Source organism: Miscanthus floridulus, chromosome 16 (assembly GCF_019320115.1).
Source record: "Miscanthus floridulus cultivar M001 chromosome 16, ASM1932011v1, whole genome shotgun sequence".
Classification (NCBI taxonomy): Eukaryota; Viridiplantae; Streptophyta; class Magnoliopsida; order Poales; family Poaceae; genus Miscanthus; species Miscanthus floridulus.
The window spans coordinates 119,340,964-119,364,704 of NC_089595.1; the positions used below are offsets into that span (position 1 = coordinate 119,340,964).

Consider the following 23,741-nt stretch of genomic DNA (forward strand, 5'->3'; position numbering starts at 1 on the left):
CTTCCTGTGACGAAGCTTAGGCATGTCGCATAACTATCACAACCCCTAGTTCATTTTTTGTAGCAAAGTGTGTTGCACACAAAGTGTGGTGAAGGTTTGGCTGATGTTTCATTCGCCACAGCTAGGGCATGGCCACATGGGCACTGGTGTGGCATGGCGTCCTCACAATGCTGTCTAAATTCACCCTTAGTAATGTGCTAGTACTTCGCCTTTAGTAGTGTGCTAGTACAGGCAGCTTCTCTAGCATGTGTGTTGGACAGAGGGTTGGAGTGGGTTGAATTCAGTTTTCCCGCTGTTTGGTTAAGAGTCCAGCAGATTTGGGTCAAACCCACAAGGGCCTCGCTAGTGTATTTTGTGAAGATAGAGAATCCGAGCTATTTGCTATAGTGCTTGCAGTGAAAGAAAGCTGAAGTGAGAAAGAATCATGCCATAGCGAGTGGCATGGTCGGCTTAGAATCCAGTGAAAGAAAGCCGAAGCAGCCCTGTTCGCTTGAACTTATCAGCCCGGCTTATCAGCCATGGTATAATGTTTTTCTCTCCCAACAAATCAGCATCAGTCAGTTTATCAGTCGCAGAAACCATCAGCCGAACAGGCAACAGGCTCCTAGGTTTTTGGGTGGAAGGACCGAAACCACAACCAATCATGTGATCAAAAGTAGCTCGATCGTGGTCCTTTCTGGTAAGAGTGTTTTTGTTAAGGTTTGTTTACCGGCTTAATAAAAAAAATCCTAGCAAACGAGCACATTAAAACTAAAGAAAAAAAATGTAAAACCAAAACTGTTTTAGGGCCAAAAGTCGAAGCCATAAAAATGTAGACATTGTTTGCACCTTATCCACGTTCACCAACTGAACGCACTCCCTCCGTCCCAAAATATCCGTCGCTTTCGTTTCCCGAGAAACAACTTTGATAAAATATATATTATAAAATATTAATATTTATGGTAAATAATTAATATCATTGAAAAGATATTTGAATCTAGTTTTTTAATAAATTTATTTGGAGATACAAATATTGTACGTATTTTCTACAAATGAAGTCAAACTTGTGGCACGAAAACCGAAAACGATATGGCACGAAAACCAAAAATGATAGATAATATGGCACAGAGGGAGTACGAAAGTTTGGCGGTCATCAGTTTCAGGACAACACTAGTCCAAGCACATCGAAAAGACTGCACTGATGTTGTCGGTTGTTAACACGCTGCTGTCGATGCAGCTTGGATTCCGAAAGTTGCATAACATGCTCCTCAGACTGTCAAGTTCACTAGTTATCAGCATGGCTGAGTGGCAGAATAAGATGCATCAGCATGACAGAATGGGGTGTCATCCTCATCAGCAAAACAATAATTCTGTTGGCAACCGAATTAATAACCTCGGTCGCCAAGAATAAAGTCCTGTTACAGACGATGTCGTATATGATACAGGCACATCCCATTTGTTGCAGAAACTACTATGATATAGTAATCTTGCACAGCTAATCTGCTACAACACATCAATATATCTCAAAGCACAAGTAGCACAGGCAGTTTAGTGCTAGCAGTTTCTATTGTACCTTTACCTGTTAATAACAGAAACAATGCCCCAAACCCAATCAGTGACAGCTACTTGGAATCTACATATGTATGCTATATTTCAGATTTGGACCCTAGAATCAACCACCTTACCTCGTCAGCCCAACCTCCAGCCAGATTAGATCTGTGTATGAATCTGTAGTTCTGTACCCTGAACAAACGTGGCAGCCTACATGGTTGTGGAAAAAGACTAGTGTTGGGCTAACCAATGTACATGTGCAGCAGACTAAACAGGAGCCTTTTCTCCACCTTTCGAGCGTCCTAGTAATAACTATTGTTATTGTCCAAGTCTCCCTGAATCCGTGGCTATGTTCTGCTCTTGAACTTTCTATGTGACTTGAGGTCAACTACAATGACGGTTATGTTGTCCTTGCTCCCCTTCTGGAGAGCCAGCTTCGACAAATATTCAGCAGCTGCTTGAGCTGCTTCATCTGCCGAATCACCGCTTCTTTGGGCTGACGGTGAGGCGTCTGCATTCTTCTTGTGCCACAGCAGTATGCGCTTGCGAGCAGCATCACATACCTCCTCGTTTGACATTACATCCCAGAGGCCATCACTGGCAATAATTAGACATTCATCATCTTTTGCACGGGCAACAATTGTGACCTCAGGGACTGGGATTATATATGGCTTCAGGTACCTGTCCCCTGCATATAGATCAACAATATGTCATCTGGCAATCAATCAAAATTACATCATCATTCACCATCACCGTTATCATTTGTCTATCACTCTATCTGATGTTGGGAGAAATAAACAGTCAAAAGAGCAGTTGGTTGATGGTCACTTTTTCATCCACATGTCTATCTGGTTGTAGTCAAGTTTAAGTGAGGTAGACTGGAACACTGAAACAAAGGCAACAAAACAGTACACGAGGTTCTAAAGGTTCAATAAAAGTAAAACAAAGATCATTGGGCCTGACCCTCTCCTGTGACTGCAAGGAGTCCATGATTATAGAACATAGGGCCAAGCAGTCAGTCCTCGGTCCATGTAATGAATAAGATTAACTGAATTCGTGGATTCCTGTGGGTGAAGTGAAAGGAAATGTTGAAGCTCAACAGATGCGCACAATGGCCTAATTTGCTCACAAGCCTGAACGCACTACCAATTGTTCTGTAGTAACCAACCACACATGAACACAGGGGCTTACAGTCTGCACCGCATAGTCAGCGAAACATTCCAAACCACACAACTGTTTGTTATCCAACAGAAGTCCATACCATTTCATCCAGTAGCACTAATTAAAACCGGAACTCATTAGGTTTCCATAACGGACAAGCAAACTTTTGACTTTACTGAAATTAAAGCATATATATCCCTAAAGCGAAACTGCAACAAATCAAATAGCCAATAATTTGTCAAAGAACAGAATGGACCAGTCAACAACATTCCAAGTGGTGATAGCTACATATTGTACCCTTTGTTGTAAGTAGTCTGATTAACTAGTCTGTAGTTTTTCAGGAATAACTGTGAGGATGTAACGGCATCATAAGCCAACGTTGCGCTCATGACATGAAGAGGACAGGGACACGTACCAATTGACCGGGACATGGCAAGAACACCAAGAACTCGATAGCCATTCCAATTGATGACCTTGCCTCCCTGGGCCTCAATCCTTGCATACTCATCTTCCCTGTTTGGCTGTAACAACAAGAATAGCAAACGAGCAATACATCATACAATCAGGCTAGCACCCAGACAGAATCAACAGATTGAGTGAAACAAGTAGAAGAGTTGACCCAAGAAGAGATGATGGCTTACTTTATGGTCCACGGACAGCGCCAGGGGCTGCTTGCCCCGGCAGAGCACCGCTCGCGAGTCGCCGCAATTGGCAACGATGACGTGCGATGAGCAGACGAGCGCAACCACCGCTGTTGACCCCACGGTGTCTGGAGCCACAGGCTTGCCTTCGGTCGCCGTGTTCCCTCCCACCTCTGCATCAACACGGCTAAAGCAGTCCACAAAGGCCTTCTCCCAGTGCTTCTGAGTATTAGGGCCAAGACCACTCAAGTCAGCGTCGGACGCGGCCTCCTCTGCCTTGGTGAGCTCCTCTGCCAGTACCTTGTGGATTCTCTCACGGCAGTAGTTGGCGACCTGCAGCAGCGGGATTCATTGATCAGGGAGCTTGCAGCTGCAGTAATAATCGAGTGCTATGCGTCTGGTCTGGGACGAGGTGGTGGTGGTGAATCGAATGAATCATGTGGAGACCTGAAGGCCGCCGTGGCCGTCGTAGACGCCGAAGAAGTGCGTGGGGAGGCGGAAGGAGGCCCGGTCGAGGCCGTCGACGGGGGCGTCGCCGGCGAGCATCCAGAGCGGGACGTGGAAGAAGCTTGGCTGCACGTGGGCGGCGTCCTCCATCTCGGGTCGTCGGCCGCACACGGACTCGAGCCCCCAGCGCGGCACGCAGTCGAGCGCGAAGACGCTCCTGGCGGGAGCGGCGGCGGCCCTGGGCCCGGAGGCGGGGAGAGGGGTGGCGGAGGCGGAGGAGACGAGGTCGTCGAGCACGAGCGCGGAGCCGAGGTCGGCGAATCCCTCGAAGTCGGCGGTGGCGACGCTGCTGCAGTCGCTGGCGACGGAGCAGGGGCTCCCGGGCGCGGACTCGGGCTCGGGCGCGGTGCTGGCCCCCGCCGGCTGCGGCGGCGGCATCGCGGGAGCGGAGTCGTCTATGAAGTCAGCGACGGCGGCGAAGAGCGCGAGGCCCCCCGCGGCGAGGTCGTCCATGGGCTCGGTCAGGGCAGGGAGCCATTGGCGGCGGCGGCAGTAGTGGTGGCGCTCCCCTCGCGTGATGCGCGTCGGGGGGTAGTGGTGGTCATGGGGTTGGGGGGTGGCGTGGCGGGGGCTCGCAGGCAGATCTGAAAAGGGTGGGAGAGGGACGGGACGGGCTGGATGGGATGGAATCCAGGAGTAGGTGAGGGGAGATCAGGGTGTCACGGGCGGTGCCCTGGCGGCGACGGATGCCGCCCCGGTGCGAGTGGAGTGGAGCGAAGCCGCGCCGCCCCCGGCCCCGCCCGCGCGAGCACGGTGGTCGGTGGAGCGAGCAAGCGAGTCGAGTGGGCGGACGGAGGGAGGGGCTGGCTGATGCAGCAGGGAGGAGTCCGGGAGGAATGGCTGGGAGCAACGGGGACGGGAAGAGGCCCACCTGGCAGTGGCGGCCATGGACGGATGGATGGATTCGGTTCAGGCCCGCCGGACGGAGCGTAACGTGCTTCCTTTTTGGGGAGGGTGATGATTGATTTGTTTGTAGGCAATAATGATGCCATGGCGTCACGTGGTGACGTCTGGGCCGTTGAGGCAGGCAGGCAGTCAGGCATCTGGTCTGGGCCCTCTCCGTCCGTGATGGGCCGAACGGGAAGCGGGACGTAACTGACCGACCGAGAGACAGACGGCCACACGCCCACGGCCCACCGCCCACACAGCAGCAGCAGAAGGAAGGGGACGGCACCACCCCGGCTTCGGATGATGCACGGCATGGGCCCCGCAGTACTCGGACGACAGGGCAACAGCTAATAACCACTTTGATACCCCAGTCGGGGTGTCGTTGCTTTTTTATTATTTCTAAAATCTAACTGTAGTTACCTAATTTTTAAATGAATTGGTGTCCTTATCCAGATTTGAGCTAGAGGGGTATCGAGTCCTCACACTGAGGAAGAGTCGGACGAGTGGCTTTTTAATGGGCTGCTAAATTTCTTCCACGTGGTCAAGATGTACTACCCTATAAGGGTGTATAGACGGTTCGGAAGATTGTAGCCATGCCCACCGCCGCTGTACATAACCAACAGAAAGTTGCACGGGTTCGACGACTATAACATAATAAAACAACAGTCATGTGCATACATACAACCACTAACTTACGTTAAACTTGTATGTACGATCGAAGAAACAGGTACAAGGAGAAGAATTAGGTCGTGACGTACGCAGGGTACATCCACGACTGGAAGAATAGACAAAGGGTCCTGATCGCCGAGAAACCGCCGTACGACCAACGCAACTTCGACTGCTACCTCCAGTGGTTGCATAGGAGTACCCGCACACATATGCGGGCTCCCTACACTAACAAGCCAAATGATGAGGACGAAGACGATGATGACATCGCTGATGCATACGACGAGGCAACAAGGATGGAGACACAGCTTCAGAGAGCCCCGCTACAGAGATACGTGGTAAGAAATTTGAATTTCAATACAACTACTCGTCGACGTTCCTATGAATTGTAGTGATACGAACTTACATCGATTGTGTATGCAGGCAACACAATTGACAAGTCTGTCCAACGAAACAGCCGTGCGACTTCACGAGACCAGAGCGAAGCCGCGCGACATTCTACACGTCTTCGTCGACGTACATTCTATTCTCAAAACCATAACAGTGGTTAAATGGTTTCCATGACTCATTCATCCATGTTTTCTTTTTTTGCAGAAAGTGAGGAGCTGCAGAAGCTAGCACAGAAGCTCAGCTGCGTGGATACTTCGTGGGAGATGCCATATGACCCAGACCTGTCTAGTTCCTTATGCTCGAGCACTATACCGACACGAGCAGGTTCCTCCGACACAATGGTTGCTGGGACCTCTTATGTTCGTACTCTCGGCAATACAGGCAAGGGTCCTGCGGAGCACAACGTTAACGAGGACGAGGATGAGGAGGACGAGAAGGAGGAGTACAATGAAATTGGGATGTCTCAGCTTGCTGATGCACCATTTTCTACATAGTTCGACGAACAGGTACTTAAAACAACCCTTCGTCATATACGTCACAATTACTTAAACATTGTAAGTAACGATGCCTATATTGTAACTGTAGGGTCCTAGTTACACTCAACAGTACTGCCGGGTGTACCGCCAGTGAGACCGCACCGACGTTGGATTCACCCCTAACGTGCTGCCTTCACGTACGAAGAGGCAGCGACGTTCGCGGTACCCATATACCCCTGGGTCATAGGAGTTCTTTAGGATGACATGATGCACTTGTACTCGGACACCCATATACTGATGGAACATGTAGTATATCGAGTAATGTCGAACTTATGTATTGATGAACTTGTGTCGTAGTTATGACTTGCTGAACTTATGTTGAACACGGGTATTGTCGAACTTGTGATGAACTTAGGACGTATACAAGTTAGTATTGCTGAACTTGTGTATTGATTGGCTCATGCACTTAACCTTCCTGCTGACCTATTCGTTTAACAGACACGACGAAATAACTTGGCTCATGTGAGAACATAACAGAAGTGCCTTGTTCCATTTGCTGTCGCTTTGACCGCCGCACCATGGCTGGGGACGCGTCAGCCTTACCGTGCCATGGTGGCTGGCGCGTCAACCTTGCCGCGCCATGGCAGCTGGTGCATCAGCCTAGCCGCGCCATGGATGGTGGCGCGGTAAACCCATGCTGGGCGCCAGTTAGACTCCCTTCTGAGCGCATCAGCAACAGCAAGATTTTAATGCATATAATTTAGGGGGTTTCAAAATATCGCAATGGTGAGAACAACTTTTTATTTATTTAAAAAATAGAGCATAAATATGACACAAGGTCATTAGTGATTGGTACAGTCTTCTAGATAATGTTTGGACAAGATAGGCACCAAACTAAAAGGAATATGCGTGCCATATCTCGTGGCTAATGTTTCCCTTGGTAACACTATGAAAGGACCTAGGATGCCGCCTAGAGGAGGGGTGAATAGACATTTCTGAAAATTAACATCTTTAAATACGGAAACGCTCCAAATAAAGAGTAGTACCACCCCCTCACAAGTTAGCCACAAAGTATACAAGGTATAAAGAATATATCTACAAGCTACAACCCTACAACACAAAGTTAGAACAGAGAATAAATATATTCAGCACAGGCAGAAAATACCGGACGTGTCCGATATGCACATGTGCAGCAGAACAGCATGGCACAGTGATCAATACCGTGGTTTCAGTGGAACGACCCTAAACTTGCTTCTTTTGATTTCTAACTTCAAATCAAATTGCAGGTACCTACTAGATATGATAATATACACAGATAACCTGCATAAGAGCAAGAGCAACACAAATATCGAATGAAATGCGAATTGAGACACGGTATTTATTTTACCGAAGTTCGGACTCGTTCGAGTCCTACTCTCTGTTGAGGGGGCTATGGGCGACCCAGCGAAGGTTAGCCCTAGAGGATACCACGAAGGTCACTCTAGCTAGAGTCTTTTCCAACTCCTTTTCCTTCTTCCACTAGTTGATTCCAAGGTGGTGGAATCGACCGTTACAAACTTTCTAAGGCACACCACAATCTCTCGGGTGCTCTCCGGCGACGCCTAACCGTCTAGGACCAAAGAGTCCAAGAGTAACAAATGCGAATCACAAAATAGATAATATGCACAAGTGCTCAAGCGGTGGCTTGCTTTCTTTTTTAAATTCTCTCTTAACCCACAAATAGATTTTGCTATTTGGATCACACACTCACTAAGAGAGGGTTTGGGAGAGTTGGCAAGGCTAAAAAACGTGTATTTGTATCAGCAGAATCAGCAGCCTCCAAAGGTGGAGGCTTAGGGGTATTTATAGCCCTCTTGGAAAAACTAGCCGTTATATAGCCGTTGCCATACCGGACACGTCCGATATGCGTCCGGTATGACTTACACTGCGTCAACGGTAACTGAGTTACAGTAACGTTGTGAGGCGTCGGAACTCTCGATGAGTGCTAGAACTTCTGACCGTCGAAACTCTCGACTTATGTCGGAACTCCCAACCCTCAACACATTTGAAAACTATGGCAACTGAGTTAAAGTATATGAGGTGTCGAAACTCCCGACTCATGCCAAAACTTCAGACCGTCGGAACTCCCGACCCTCAAAGCATTTGAAAAATAGCTGTTGGCTTCTAACCGTCCATACCAGACACATTCAGTATGAATACCAGACACGTCTGGTATGACCACCACAGTGAACTCTCCAAGTCAGTTAAGCACGAGATGTAGGAACTTCTGACTATTGCCGAAACTCCTGACGAACCAACCCGAGATCAACAATATTATCATTGCTGGGCAAATACCGGACACGTCCGGTATCACGTTCGGTATTGCCAGATCAACAAAAATCAGTTAGCTCTTTTGTCTCTCAAACACTCTAAAAACTCACATGGGTTGGCTTGAGCACTTATGAAACATTATCTATCAACATGATGCGTCTCTCTTAATAGTACGATATTACTATTAACTCAAATTTAAAAGTATAACGAATTTAAACCTTTTGAGTTGATCTCTTTCAACCGAAGCCGTGTATTCCACTCTTCATCAAGTGAGGGTGCCAGCATGTTGATATTGATCTTTTCACTTGAGCATAGCCATCTTGAGCACGTGACTTGATTCCATTCATCAAATTTGAATAATCCCAAATGTATCAAGTCACTTCCATCAAACACTCCAATAGTGATTTGATCCTCCACATAGACATGACCATCATAGCTTGATTAGTACCTCAACTAAATGCAAGTACTTCCTTCTTCACCCTAGCTAGGTTCTTCAGCCGCCAAACCATCGCTTGCCCTTCACCCTTGCTTAGTACCTCGAAGCCTTTTCTTGCTATCTTCACCATCTTAAGCCATCAAGTCACATCTTGTGGTGAATCATCCATTCATTTGTATTGTTATCTTTTTTTCATTTCAATTTAGTAAGCTTCAAATATGAGACCATTCTATATGCAATCCCTCATGTCTCATTAATTAATTCTTACGAGCTTACTTTCACACAGTACATGGAAATCCGTATGAATTCCATTTGCATTGTTGTCTTATGCTTGAACTAGATTATTTATACAACAACACATTATCTTGGCTTTCATTAAGTACCTGTGAGATAACCTATTACCTGTCCACACTTAGCAAACGGGTTAGACCTTTAATCACGTTGTCATTCAATCATCCAAAACCCACTAAAGGGCTAGATGCACTTTCAATCTCCTCCTTTTTGGTGGTTGATGACAACTTAATTAAAGCTTACAAAAGAATATAAACATTTAAACTTTTGGGTTCAATGATTTATAAGAGGCTCCCTCTTAATATGTGCTTATGATTAGAATTCACAAAATGACCTCAAATGTCAATTGCACATACCAAAACATATAGAAGACTCCCCCTAAATCATTGCATCCGTGGGGTGCATGTGTGTGTGACAATAGTAAAACCGTGATGCATATGACAAGATATATCACACAAGAATAAATATAAAGACATAACATCAAATATTTTCATTCTAGCATGCATAGTCCTTATGAAAATAAATATAACACATGTATGTCACACATAGCACTCATTACACATTTTCTCAAGTCCACAAGCCACTAATATAATATAAATAAAGATCATCTCTCAAGATATACATAGATAAAGCATAAGTGAGTCTTATCTCTCACATGATACAATCTAGCTCAAAAGATTACATTAATGAAGCTCAAGAAACTACAGCCTGCAGTACATATCTTTATGTACAAAGATAAGCAAATGAAACTATCCTGAAGCTTTAATCAGTCTCTCTCCCCCTTGGTCATCTATCACCACAAAGGTCCAACAATGACATACTAAGGACAAAGAGGATGCAAGCTGTCTCTGACAGCTGTGATCACTCATCATCATCTTCATCTCTACCAGCATTCTCATCATCTAAGCGTGTAGCATCGGCTGGACGAGAACCACCTGCACCAGACAGGTCATAGAAACTACCCATGAGATCACTCCACTAGTCTGAAGCATACTCGTCTGTAGCACTAGGACATGACTGAGAGTGAGTAGGCACCTGAGCCTGTAGTGGTAAAGTGTTAGGGTGCTCTGGAGCCTGCTGTTGCTGAAGAAACTCAGTAAACTCTATGTCATACCTGCCCTGCTACTGCTCCTCAGTCTCAGGCTCACTAGCTGCCTCATCTGATAGTGGAGACCTAGGAGGATCAAGCTCAAGTCTAGAAGCAATCTGCTTCAAAGTCTAAGTATCCTTCCTCCTAGCCTCCCTCTCCTTCTGCTGATAGGTCCGTATGTCCTTGCACATCTCAAAGATAGCACTGAACACCTTGCGAATAGGAGAAGGACTATGGTGATGTGAAGAAGAACGTGAAGGAGCATGTGGTAGATGGGAAGCTCGTCCTGCTGTTGCACCACCTGTAGGTGCATCTGCCTCTGGTGCTGCTACTCCTCCTCTTGGTCCTGCTGGAGGTACCCTAACCTTAGGCAAGTCTGCAACAATCTTCAGGGTCTTATGTACCTTGTCATATTCAATGGTATGCCTTGTGACCTACTCAATAATGTGCATGATGTAGGGAGCAAAACCACAGCCCTTGAGGGGCCTCTCGCCGACACTCCTGATCTCGCACCATATGAAGTCAAAGACGCTAAAAGGTCATGCATTAGGTGCCATCCTATGGAGCAGGTTTCTGGAGTAATCTACGATGTTTCCCTTATCTCTATCCTTGCAATCAATGGTCTTCCTAAACATCCTATCCAGATATCTGTAAGTAGGGTAAAGACCTAGAACCTTGCCCACTGCTCCTCTCTTACCTCCTAGTGGGTACATGTAGGCCAGCTGCTCTGGAGGAAGTACCTATTCTGTGTGAATCTTATCCCTCTAGAGATCATCCTCCGAGAAGCCAAGCTAGGCAGTGAATACATCATAATCAACACTGTACCACTAGCCCTCAAGCATCTAGTGCATACGCCTCTCATCCTCCTCAACGAATAGAGTAGCATAAAACTGAGCTACCACCTCTGTGTTCTAGTCATGCTGGAACTCCATGATCTCATAAACTCCCGTGCGCTAGCAAATGGCAATAGCATGATCAACTGAGGCCTTCTGCAACTCTCTAATGTACTGCTAGTCTATCCACTAAGATTTGACTACCACAGGGTTCCTGGTGAGAATCACATAGGAGTAGAAGTCTATGTGAAAGGCTATCTAGAAGCGGTGGTCATACTGAACCTTAGGTAAGCCTCTCGAGTCTACTCTTCTCTCATCTCTAGCATTCCTAGTCATGCCCTTTCCCCTGTAGTCAACTCTAGAAACATAAGAGGGCACATTAGGTAGACGTGTCTCAAGAAGACCATAATGCATACCCTGACCAGGCTAGTGCTGAAATGGAGGTACTGCTTGCTCCTCCTCAATCTCTTGTTCATCATCTGAGCTGCCACCGTCTGAATCTCTATCAGTGCTCTTCCTCTTTCTAGTACTAGGCTCCACTCTATACTCCTCTATATCTGTGTCAAAGGAAGAACTGTTGTCTCCCTCTTTGTACTATGGATCACCCCTAGTAGCCCAAGAGAGTTCCCTGCTCCTGCTGACTATATTTGGGATACATTTCTTGTCTTACCTTCTTGTGTTTCTCCAAAGCTGGATCATGCCTATGCTTGGACCTAGGCTCCTGTCTTTCGCTCATAGCTGTTGTCCAGTATCTAAAGATTTGCAAGAAATTTTAGATACATGCCAAAATGATAGCTTATTTTAGTTGAAACATATAAATAAGAGTAATTATTCTATGCTTTGTTATCACCTCAACCAAACTAGGTCAAAAAGGTTCACAAAACATAATAGACAATTAAACTTAGTCATAAGAATCAACCACTGAGAAGATTGAAATAAGGGAGCAAAATTTGCTCTGGTGTCCCATACCGGACATGTTCGGTATGAGCGGACAGCAACCCTAACCGGGGTCCTTCGCTCAATCTTCAACTAATCCAATCCAAACTTTAGGCATTGCTTCTAGATAGGTAATGTAGCATCTCTACTGAAGGAATTCTAAAATCATGCCCTAACCACTTAGATCGGATGAGGTCTGGGATTAGGGTACCTTGAGAGAGTGAATGAAGATGCGATTAGAAATCCAAGTCCTAGGGCCTTCGATCTTGATGCAAATCTCCTCTGATCCAATCTCCATCTCTTCCTTTCACGGTGGAAACTCAAAATCACCAATGGAGGTGGAGGAGAGGTGGCTGGGTTGGCTGGAAGGAGGAAAAACTAACTTGGCCGAAGGGGTACAGGCTGTTTTATAACCCCGCTCATACCGGACACGTCCGATATTTGCGGGCTGGCTGTTTTTGTTCCAAACTTCATTCACTTAATTCAAATCCCCTTTCCTATCATTTCTTGATCCAAAAACATGTATGTCCTTGATCCAAATAAGATGTAATTACTTTTCTTATCCAAATGCCATGAGTATCACTTCTCTTTTCCAAATATTTGGCATATATAGATTTTGATTACTTGAGAGAGAGATTGTGAGACATAGTAGATTGTGGACTTAAGAAAGCCATGTCATGTGTAATTAGCCAATCAAACAATCAAGGAGAGCTATAATTATCACATGACAAGGCTAGGTCACAAAGACCAAGATTCAAATAGTTTTTCAAATTCACACCACCTACACATGCTAGTAATGAGTTTTGAATAACATCTCTCCTATATCACACAAATGCACATTCTAACATATAAAGGGCCTTAGATGCACTTACAATGCATGTATGTAAAAACATACCATTGACTTGAGCCCACAAGAATACCACTAAGAAGATACATAGCATGATAATCTTTATATTGACCTTAATTGCCAAATAATCATGCTAGATACGAAATCACTTTTTCATCCAAAGGACTACAAAGAGTGCTAGATAAATTTGTTAGTCCACAAGGTGCAAAATAAAAACTGAGCTCCTCCTAGATAAGTGCTTTAAGTAATTTGAATGACTTTCAATTAGCACTTTATTCTATTAAGAATTTGGGAGTCAATTTTCTATTTTGAACCACAACCAAATAATTTGCCATATTCAGGATTTGAGTTCAAGAGATGCTCACAATTCACTTAGATTTGGTAAACCACAAGCTTCTAAATAAATTGAGGATATATGAAAATATGTGGATCAAAGACTCAGTTGCAATCCTATCAGCGTTCTGGTTCCTGCAATACCGGATACGTTCGATATGTATACCAGACACGTCCAGAATATGTAGAACAGAAACACTTGCTTTCTGTCCTAGTCCATACCGGACACGTCCGATAGTAATACCAGACACGTCCGATAGGTGCAGGACAGAAACAAATAACCCGCTGCTTGTGATTCTTCATTTTAGCGATAATATTTATTTTATGCCTTGTATCTCAACAAATAAATTGCTCCACTATTAAGCCATTAAAAGCATCATATGGCAAAATAAAATACTTTTCAATTAGTCACTTTCAATATTTCACAAATATGCCTATTTGTGAACTATTGAACACAAAACGAACAAGGTGGCTATCCTATAAGGTTTAGGTACTTGTTACCAATGGTGAGGATGAAATATATGATATATTCATTGAATTATCTTTGGGTCAACCATATAAGAGATTATGATAAGAATTGGTTGATAGATTGAGTGAATATTATCGAATTGCTTGTTCAACCACCCCAAAGCCTTCATCTCATCACCAAGTACCTACATCATTAACCTAAGCACACTTTGATACCCAACTCTTGTTGGGTCCTTTTGGGTTAGTCAACAAGTGCTTAGGCACCCAAATGGCTTTAGCACTAGTTTGTGGTGAACACATCACCTTGCTAGTGCTAACTCTATTTGTGGTCTTCCTAAGCTTATCATTATAACAAATGTGTTCGGCTTAGGAGCGTTACCATTTGGGCATTCATAGCTTAGATGCCCCTTTCTTCTACAAGCATAGTATATGCGACCTTTGTTTTCTCTATGCTTGTTTTGCTTGTATGGACATCTATCAACCTTGTGGCCCATCTCATTGCATCCATAGCATCTTCTTGTTGCAACTTGGGCTTCCTTTCTTGCCTCTTTGTACATTGGGCATTTCTTGGTAGGATGCCCCAATTTCTTGCTCATGAGACAAGCGCTTTGTCTATCCCTTTTCTTTTGGTTGGCCAACTTGTTTGAGGCCTTTTGTTCGGCCACTTCACACTTATCGGACCAACTCTTATGTGGACACATTGCCCACTCATGTTCATATAATCCACAACCATAGCATAACCTTTTTTCATGTTTCTTGCTCTTGGTTGTGTTGGCCTTACTTAAAATGTGATTCTTTTGTTGAGCTTTGGAGGAAGCAAGGTTTGAACCCTTCTCAAGCTTCTTCACCATGTTATCACGATTATCTTGAGAAGGTTGTGCTTTCTCCCTACCCTTCAACCGAATCACATCTTTCTTTAACATTTTCACCTCTTCTTTGAGCTCTATGTTTTCTATAAGATTTAGCTCAATCGAAGATTGGCTTGCTTGAGGAGCACACTCATTAGTACAAGAAATATTTAATTGAGATGGTGTAGTAGTGAGTGAATGTGTGAGAGGTTGAGAAAATTTTACCGATGTGATCACAACCTCATGAGCTACCTCAAGCATGATGCTTGATTCTACTACTTTCTCATGAGAGCACTTTAGATGAACATAGTTTGCTTGTAGCACATTATACTTGCTTGATAGTTCATCTAGCCTTGTCTTGAGCTCAAAGTTTTCCTTCTCTAGTTGTGAAACACTAGAAGGGGAATTAGTAACTAAAGCATGCTCAATTGATAATTTTTCATACCTTTCACTTAGAGCCTTTAGTTCTTCCATCTTAGAGATGAGAAATAATTCTTGCTTTTGAAGTGATTGCTCTTGCTTCTCAATCTCTTCTTCAAGTTCATCATTCTTTTCAACTATCTTCATGATGATGAACTTGTCTTTGCGGTTGAGATGATCAAGGTTGTAGTTGTCTTCAACTTCAACATCACTCTCATCTTGATCATCTACTTGTGTTTTCTCCTTTTCTTGATCTTTCTTGTTACTCTTTTACTTGCTTTTCTTGGCCATGAGACACAAGTGATGAGTATCATGAGATACTAAGGTTGACTCATCACTTGGTCGCCACCGGGCTTGAGCATCGTTGCAAATAGCTGCTTTCTGCTCTGCTGCCTTGGCCATACTAGACACGTCCGGTATATGTAGCCAGATAGCAAGTCATGTGCTGCTTGCACTTCTTGCTCCAACTCGGTGCTCTTGAGGTTTTGTGAGGCTTCTTCGCTGCATGAAGACATAATGGACATACTTTCTATTGACTCAATCTTAAGTGCATCATCACATTTGGATTTTCCATATAAATCAAAAAGTCTAGGCCAAATGAGATGAGCACTCTTCGGAGGTGGTTGTCCATTGAAGATTGCCTCATCTTGAACCTCTGCACTCAATGTACTCAACATGACATTAATAGCTTGAGCATTGAGTTACATGCATATCTCTTCCTCTTTTGACAAATTTTTATAGTTGCTCCAATCAACTATAGGAAGAGGTATGCTTGCATCTACAATATGCTCAATAAGAGGACTAATATCCCTAAAAGCATTGAGTATATGAAATGACCAAGGTAGAAAGTTTGAACCATCATTTTGGAGAAGCACCGGCTCCAACTCGATAGGCGTCGACATCCTTTTATCATAGCGGTGAAGCTGAAAGCTCTAGTTTAGTTTTAGTTAATTTATGAAACCCTACGTGCTAACCTAGTTTATCAAAGTGATTATGAGATAGGTAGCACTACTCCAAGTGATGAAGCAATGGCGAAGATCATGACGATGGTGGTGGCATGGTGATGATCAAATGCTTGAACTTGGAAAAGAAGAAAGAGAAAAACAAAAAGCTCAAGGCAAAGGTATAAATAGTAGGAGCCATTTTATTTTCGTGATAAAGACACTTAGCGAGTGTGATCACATTTAGGTTAGATAGCCGTTCTATTAATAGGAGTGAAACTCGTATTGAAATGCGGTTATCAAAGTGCCACTAGATGCTCTAACTCATTGCATATGCATTTAGGATCTAGTGGAGTGCTAACACCCTTGAAAGTATTTTGTGAAAATATGCTAACACATGTGCACAAGGTGATACACTTGGTGGTTGGCATATTTGAGCAAGGGTTAGAAACTTCACCGGCGAAGTGTCTGCCCATAGAGTGCGGACAGTCCAATGGTGCCACCGGCGCCCTATACAGAAAAGATAGGGTCCCATAGAGTGGACCGGATGTTGGTCATATGGTGACCGGACGCTGGGGTCCTACGTCCGATCAGTGGCAGCAGTGAGTGCGTGGTTTTAGTCTTCGACCGGACGCTGGCGCTAAAAGTGATCGGACGCTGGCAGGGTGCGTCCGATCAGTGCTGACGTATGCTGACATGAGGCGCACAGAGAAAATGTGGAGTGACCGGATGCTGGGTGAGTCTGGTCAAGCATGACCGGACACGTTCGGTCGTGAAATTTCATGTTTGGAACCTTATTGGAAACGACCAGATGCTGGGGTCCTGCATCCGGTCACTTTCTAACTGACGCGTCCAGTCATCACTTGACCGTTGAGATCGGGCGATCGATGTTTGAAGCCGATGACACGTGGCAAGCATTGGGCGACCGAACGCTGGGGTCCTGCGTCCGGTCGAACTGACCAGAGCGTCCGATCACCCCGAGTTGTGCCTAGTGAAGGGGTACAACAGCTCTATTTCGTGGGGGCTTCTATTTAAGCCCCATGGCTGGCTCAAGCTCACTCTCTTGGCCATTTGCATTGACATAGCAACCTTGTGAGCTTAGCTAAAGCCTTCCCACTCATCTCCATCATTGATTCATCATCATTGTGAGATTGGGAGAGAATCCAAGTGCATTGCTTGAGTGATTGCATCTAGTGGCACTTGGCATTCGTGTTTCACTACGGGATTCACTTGTTACTCTTGGTGGTTGCCGCAACCTAGACAGCTTGGAGCAGTGAGGATCGTTGAGTGGAGGTTGGTGATTGTCTCCGACTCTGATCGTGGTGATTGTGAGGGGTCTTGTGCCTTCCTCGGTGGAGAGCCAAAAGGTAACTCTAGTGGATTGCTCGTATCATTGAGTTATCTCACTTGTGGGTAGGTTCTTGTAGTGTCTAATTATGTGGACGAGGTTCGTGCAACACCTCTTAGCCACCAAACCACCAAGTGTTGGTCGACACAACGGGGACTAGCGTGCCGGCAAGCACATGAACCTTAGGAGAAAAATTGGTTGTCTCTTGCCCTTTGGTATTCTCCCGGTGATTGATTTAGTATTCATCTTGTGATTAGTTCACTCCTCTACACGGCGGTATAATCACCCTACTCACTCATTTATATTCTTGCAAACTAGTTGTGGCAAGTTCTTTAGTGTAATTAGAATTGAGAGCTTGCTTTGTTATTTTAAGTTCATCTAGTGGAGCTCTTTAGAGTAACAAGATTGAGAGCTCTTAGTGAATAGTAACATTGCAAGTTGTGTGACTAGTAATCAATGCAACTAGAATTGTTGGATAGGTGGCTTGCAACCCTTGTAGAGCTAGAGCAAGTTTGCATTTCGCTATTTGTCATACTAATCAAATTGCTCTAGTTGATTTGTAGATTTTTAAATAGGCTATTCACCCCCCCTCTAGCCATATTAGGACCTTTTAGAAGCTTTAGGTGAGAACCTAGGTCTGATACCAATTGAAAGGACCTAGGATGCCGCCTAGAGGGGGGTGAATAGGCGTTTCTGAAAATTAACACTTTAAATGCGGAAATGATTAGTAAAGGGAGTTTCCAAAATATAAACTCCAAATAAAGAGTAGTATCACCCCTCACAAGTTAGCCACAGAGTATACAAGGTATAAAGAATATATCTAGAAGCTACAACCCTGCAACACAAAGTTAGAACAGAGAAAGAATATATTCAGCATAGACAGGAAATACCGGACGTGTCTGGTATGCACGTGTTCAGCAGAACAACCTGACACAGTGATCAATACTGGACGTGTCCGGTATCTATACCGGACGTGTACACGGTTTCAGTGGAACAACCCTAAACTTGCTTCTTTCAATTTCTAACTTCAAATCAAATTGCAGGTGTAACAGAACCGACCAATTTATAAGAGCACAAGTACGAAAGCAATCACCAGAGTGATCGAACTGTCATACTTGAACCCATATAAACCCGGTAGTCAACTGAAACCATGAAGAATTTCAAACCAACTTGCATACAACCTAGATCATAGTAATTCAACATAACAAGCCACATGTTACATCCATTGCACAAGTAGTTCACAAGCACCTCATACATCGGAGTTCACATAGTTATTACAAAATAAGTTCACAAATAGCGGAAGCAAAGTAGTTTAAGACCATCACACACACTTAGTTAAAATACAAGCCAGTTCCATAGTCCTATCCAGCAAAAGCAACATGATAAGATAACATAGAAGATCATGCCTATGATCTAGTCTTCATCCCCCGCAGGGTGGAGACAATACTTGCAGTAGCCGTTATAGAGCACGTCATCTACAACAAGGGGGAATAAACCCTGAGTACGAGAATATACTCAGCTAAACTTACCCGTCGTAAACCAAAAATAAATGACACCAAGGAGTATGCAAGGCTTTATCAGTGGATCTCGCTTGACAACCATTTTGCATAAAAGCTTTAGTGATATGAGAGCATAACTTAATTTATTAAGTAAGTAGCAAGTTATCCATATTAACCTATCATCTAGATTAGCACCTGTACTAGAGCAACTAATTGATTAACTCCAAACATTAGTAACCATATCCGGTACAATGTTGTAACATCATCATCATCATTATAACCATCAAGTTCCATTAAGTGTATCTATGTTGTCGCTGCTCAGTCAAGTTCTCACTATCCAGGAGAGACGATGATTCGAATAGATTCCTATCCAGCTGGAGGGGTATTCCTAACACAAACCTAGGTCTACCAGCCACGGTAGCCTTAGATCACCTTTGGTACAACTCAGGAATCGTGGTTTCGAGCAGCGCCGCATTCTCAAGGGTGACACTCTGCTAGGAAGTGCAGGAATTTTAAGCACCTGACCCCTTAGACTCATGCCAATGTCCCCAAGCACATCCTTACTACCTTCAGAATGCGCACTTTCACTTCACAGATGTCCGGCCTAAGTTGAGCTACTCGGCTTCATGGTCAGAACGAGTTATCCGGCCAACTAAGTGATAGGCATGCATTCAACATGATATGAGGATGTACAATGAATTGGTCCTTAACTGGCATAGACGGGGATAGATCCACACCCAAGACCTCCTTGCGTTGTTGCTTCTCTATCGACATCCCGCCCGGTCTCCATTAATTATTAACATATGGTTATTTCCACGATAGTAAATATAGCCAACCGTGACCAGACATCATCCTAACTTGCAGGTGACAGGAAATCACTTAACTTTTACCGGTCTAAGTAAGGCTAAGCTTTGATTCGCTCCTAGACCTAAATAGGATTTATGGTACGTTTACTAGACAAGGAATATATATATATATATATATATATATATATATATATATATATATATATATATATATATATATATATATATATATATATATATATATATATATATATATATATATATATGCAGCAAGTGTTTGTATCCAGTTCCTATCACTTAATGCATCAAACATATAAAGATACTCAAGTAATCATTTTCAAAACATAGGAGACTTAGAATGCTCCGGGGCTTGCCTTTCAGAAAAGATGAAGGTTGGTGATTGGGACACTCAAGAACTTCTTCGTTGGTTCCTTCTTCGAGGGCCTGCACCTCCTGCTCCTAAGCTTGTTGCTCCTCCTCCGGAAGTCCTTGCTCGAATTTCAAAAGCGTGACTCCCTCTGGAACACCTATTGCATGCATATGCATAGCATAAGAGTAATGCACAAGAGATGGAAGGTGATGATGAAATGTACAACCATGTATAGATGGACGCATGAAAGACACGATGATGTAAGATTAACATCTATTTTACTGAGTAGGTGCATATCTCTTTTAGAAAACAAGAACCACACACTCACCAAGCTCTAACAACCTAAGATAAAGTTGTTCATCTCCAATAAGAGGTCTAGCACCTGCAACTAACAAGTTATTTTAATTAACCTAGCATCTAACTCATCACATCAACACATATCAAGCAAACAAGTTATTCACTGCAATCACAGAGTCAAGGCTGCAAATAGCAGCAGCTAGTTTTACTCATAACTGGAGTTGTACTAATCCAAAAGACATGTAAAAACAATTTGGAAAGCTTATAAAATTGTCTACAACTTTAGTTTAATCACTAAAGTCTAATTCAAACTAAAACTAGGTCAAACAGACTGATCTTACAAAACTGTCTGTGGATTCTAGAGACCAGGCAGTTGGGAGTGCTGTCTTCCAACTGATATAACTCTCAAACTACTAGGCCAAATGCCCTGAAATTTTGACACAAGATCGATAAACAAGTTTCCTACAACTTTGTTATTGACAAGATTCAAAGCAAACATCAAATTCACCAGTTAATTTGCTTAACTCTAAAATTTATCCAGAAAGTCAATATAAGTGAATTATAGTGAAAATAATATTTCATTACATACAAGAATAGTACTATGAGCACTACCAATGTTACCAACAGTTAACATACATCAAATGAATATAAGAAAACATAGTGGCCATTCCTAAATAAATTATTTTCATGACTTTACTAATTTATTTAGATAATTAGGTTAAATAATAAACACATATCCAAATTGTACAGAAAATTCCACAAAAATTACAGTAGCTTCTACATGTCCCAAATAGACTACTATATAAATTTCACATCATTTGAACAAATATAACACGCTACACAAAAATGACAAGCCCACAGGGCTTAAAATAGCATAAATAGAAAACCCTAGTGAAAAGTGTCATGCTCAAAGGATGCATATTTTTTTGGGTTCATTAAAACACAATAACACTGTACAAAAAGTTTCATGCTCAAAGGATGCATATTTTTACCATGAAAAATAGCACAAGAATCTAGCATTTATTTAAGATAAATAGCAAACTTCTATTTCCAGCAAGATCACAGTGCAACCAATATTTTTCCCATGTAGTACATAACAATACAAGACTAACAAACTTAGAATCACATTTTTAGCACTTTCCTAGCTCAAGTTATAGATTTAACAAAAGTGAAACCATTTAAAAGCACTTATTAAACTCTATTTTATTCACCAAGAAAAATACAAGAAATAGTGTGTTATATATTTTTTATCAAATACTACACTTTATGTGGAACCCAACAAAATTTGGTTCACACAAATAGGATGCTCATAGCCCTAGATATATTTTTCCAAAGTTAGCATACAAATCAGGAAATAAATGAACTATCTTTTCACTTCACAGTCACTGATATTCAGGACCCACATGTCAGTGGACCCCACCGGTGAGTCACACCAGAGCAGGGGACGTCGGTCAAACGATGATAGCTCGCCGACGGAGAATCCGCCGGTGAAACCGACCCTACCATGGTGCTCTACTCACTCTCCCGCATCGATAGAGGTAAGTGGTTAGGGCTGAGGCGCACTGGAGGCGGCTCGTCGCCGGCCATGGTGACACGGCGGCGTGGCACGACGGTGCACCGGCTAGCTCCGGCCATGGCAGGTCTAGGCGAAAGGTTCTACAGCACCAAGGTGCTCATGTGAAACTATTCGTGCTAACCTAGGGTTAGGAGATGCTATAGGAACACCTGGCCACGGAGAGGTCCGCGCGGTGGCGGAGCTTACTCCAGCAAAGCTCACCCGTCGGTGACGTCCGGACAGTAGCAGTTAGATTAGATAGGGTTAGAGCCACTATGAGGCATGTGGAACACAATGCAGAGGAAAGGGGGCATGGAGGAGCGGTGGTCAGCTCAGGCCACGGCGAGCTTGCGCTTTGGTGAGGTGACAGGCATGGCGACGACGACGAAATTGGCCAAAGGGCCCTCACCTAGGCTCGAATGGAACTACGAAGGGGTCAAGGGAGTAGAGCAGGGCCAGGCAAGTCTGTGGGTGCAAGCAATTGCATGGTGGCTGGCCAGCGAAGGAGCTACGTGACGGCGACGCTTGCTCGGCAGCAATGGTGCAGCGTGGCGCTGTGCTTCTGAGAGAACTGGTGAGGCGAAATGGACACGGGTGAAGCAAGTAAGCGAGCCAGCGGGTGCATGGCATCTTTGTGGCAGCGACGGCCTGATCAGCGAGGGTAGCGCCGATGTATGGCCACCACTTGTTGAGCTCGGCCTGACGCCGGTCGGTGACACGGCCTGACAGAGATGGCCATCAGGCCCACGATCAACCACCTAATGACGTGATTTGATCCCCTCCAAACTCCAACTCGGTGGCGAGTTAGCAAAATTTCCTTGAAGCAAAGTTGTAGAGCTATGATAGGGCTACAACATTGCTTTAGCAAGTATCAGCTAACTCTCAAACAATCACAAGTTACATCAAGCCAAAGTCAGCTTCATCAAACTGTAAATGCAGCTACGACTTAGAAAATTTTCTAAGTGCTGAATCAGCACCCAAATCTGACTTGTGGACCATGTTTGGGACTGTTTCACACATTTTTATGACTTGGCCTCTAAACAAAGTTTGTTCCATATATAATTTTCTACAACTTTTCTCTAGGTTGCTCAAACATGCAAACACTCTATGGCACTGTTCTAGTTCAGTCAAACAAAAGCACTCAAGAGGAGCACCTAGTCAAACTAAACCATAGAAGCATAATTAGGCAAAGTCATTAACATGAACATTGTTCTATTAGACATCCTAAGCGTAGCTAAGGTATTTTAATTACCAACATCAATCACTTGCACTCAATCACACATGATCATAAAGCATACATACAATGAAACATAAAAGAACAATAGTATGTTTCACATGTTTCATATAAATGTTTCATATAGAAATGCTTATGCATGAATGAATGATGCTTATGCTATGCAATGCAAGTACAATTATGCAAGCCTAACACCTAGGGTGTTACAGCCCTCCCCCTTATAAAAATCTCGCCCCGAGATTTGAAAAGCGTACCATTTTGAATAAAAGGTAGGGTATACATCCTTCAAATAATCTTCCCGTCCCCATGTTGCATCTCTCTCTCATATCAATAACCCGCACTAGCCTTTCTTCATAGGATAGATCTAATTTCAACTTGATATTTCCAAGTGAAACTTTTTCTTTAGGAATGCGGAGACATTTCTTCAATTGAGAGACATGAAAAACATTGAAGATAGCTCTCATCTCATAAGGTAATTCTATCTTGTAGGCTACATTCCCACTCTTCTCTATGATTGGATATGGGCCTACATACCTAGGTGCAAGCTTCCTCTTTACTCCGAATCGCTGCACACCTTTCATTGGTGATAGCTTAGGATAAACGTGATCACCCACTTCAAA

At 43.8% G+C, this 23,741-nt stretch overlaps 1 protein-coding gene across 1 annotated transcript; it reads right to left on the reverse strand.

Annotated features, from left to right (window-relative positions):
- Positions 1–1,298: 1,298 nt before the first annotated feature.
- LOC136512982 (protein phosphatase 2C 53-like) lies at positions 1,299–5,028 on the reverse strand. Its single transcript, XM_066506979.1, has 4 exons — positions 3,780–5,028; positions 3,333–3,665; positions 3,107–3,212; positions 1,299–2,218 (listed from the first exon to the last, which is right to left on the reverse strand). The coding sequence occupies exons 1-4, from the start codon at positions 4,290–4,292 to the stop codon at positions 1,878–1,880; spliced, it is 1,293 nt and encodes a 430-aa protein (XP_066363076.1). The 5' UTR covers positions 4,293–5,028; the 3' UTR covers positions 1,299–1,877.
- Positions 5,029–23,741: the final 18,713 nt, after the last annotated feature.

Excerpts from the sequence above, each read along its gene's own strand:
- LOC136512982 (XM_066506979.1), bottom strand. The coding sequence starts at position 4,292 with ATGGACGACCTCGCCGCGGGGGGCCTCGCGCTCTTCGCCGCCGTCGCT. Across the intron at positions 3,213-3,332 it reads CGCTGTCCGTGGACCATAAA|CCAAACAGGGAAGATGAGTA; the intron begins GTAAGCCATCAT and ends TTGTTGTTACAG. Across the intron at positions 2,219-3,106 it reads TGCCATGTCCCGGTCAATTG|GGGACAGGTACCTGAAGCCA; the intron begins GTACGTGTCCCT and ends ATCTATATGCAG.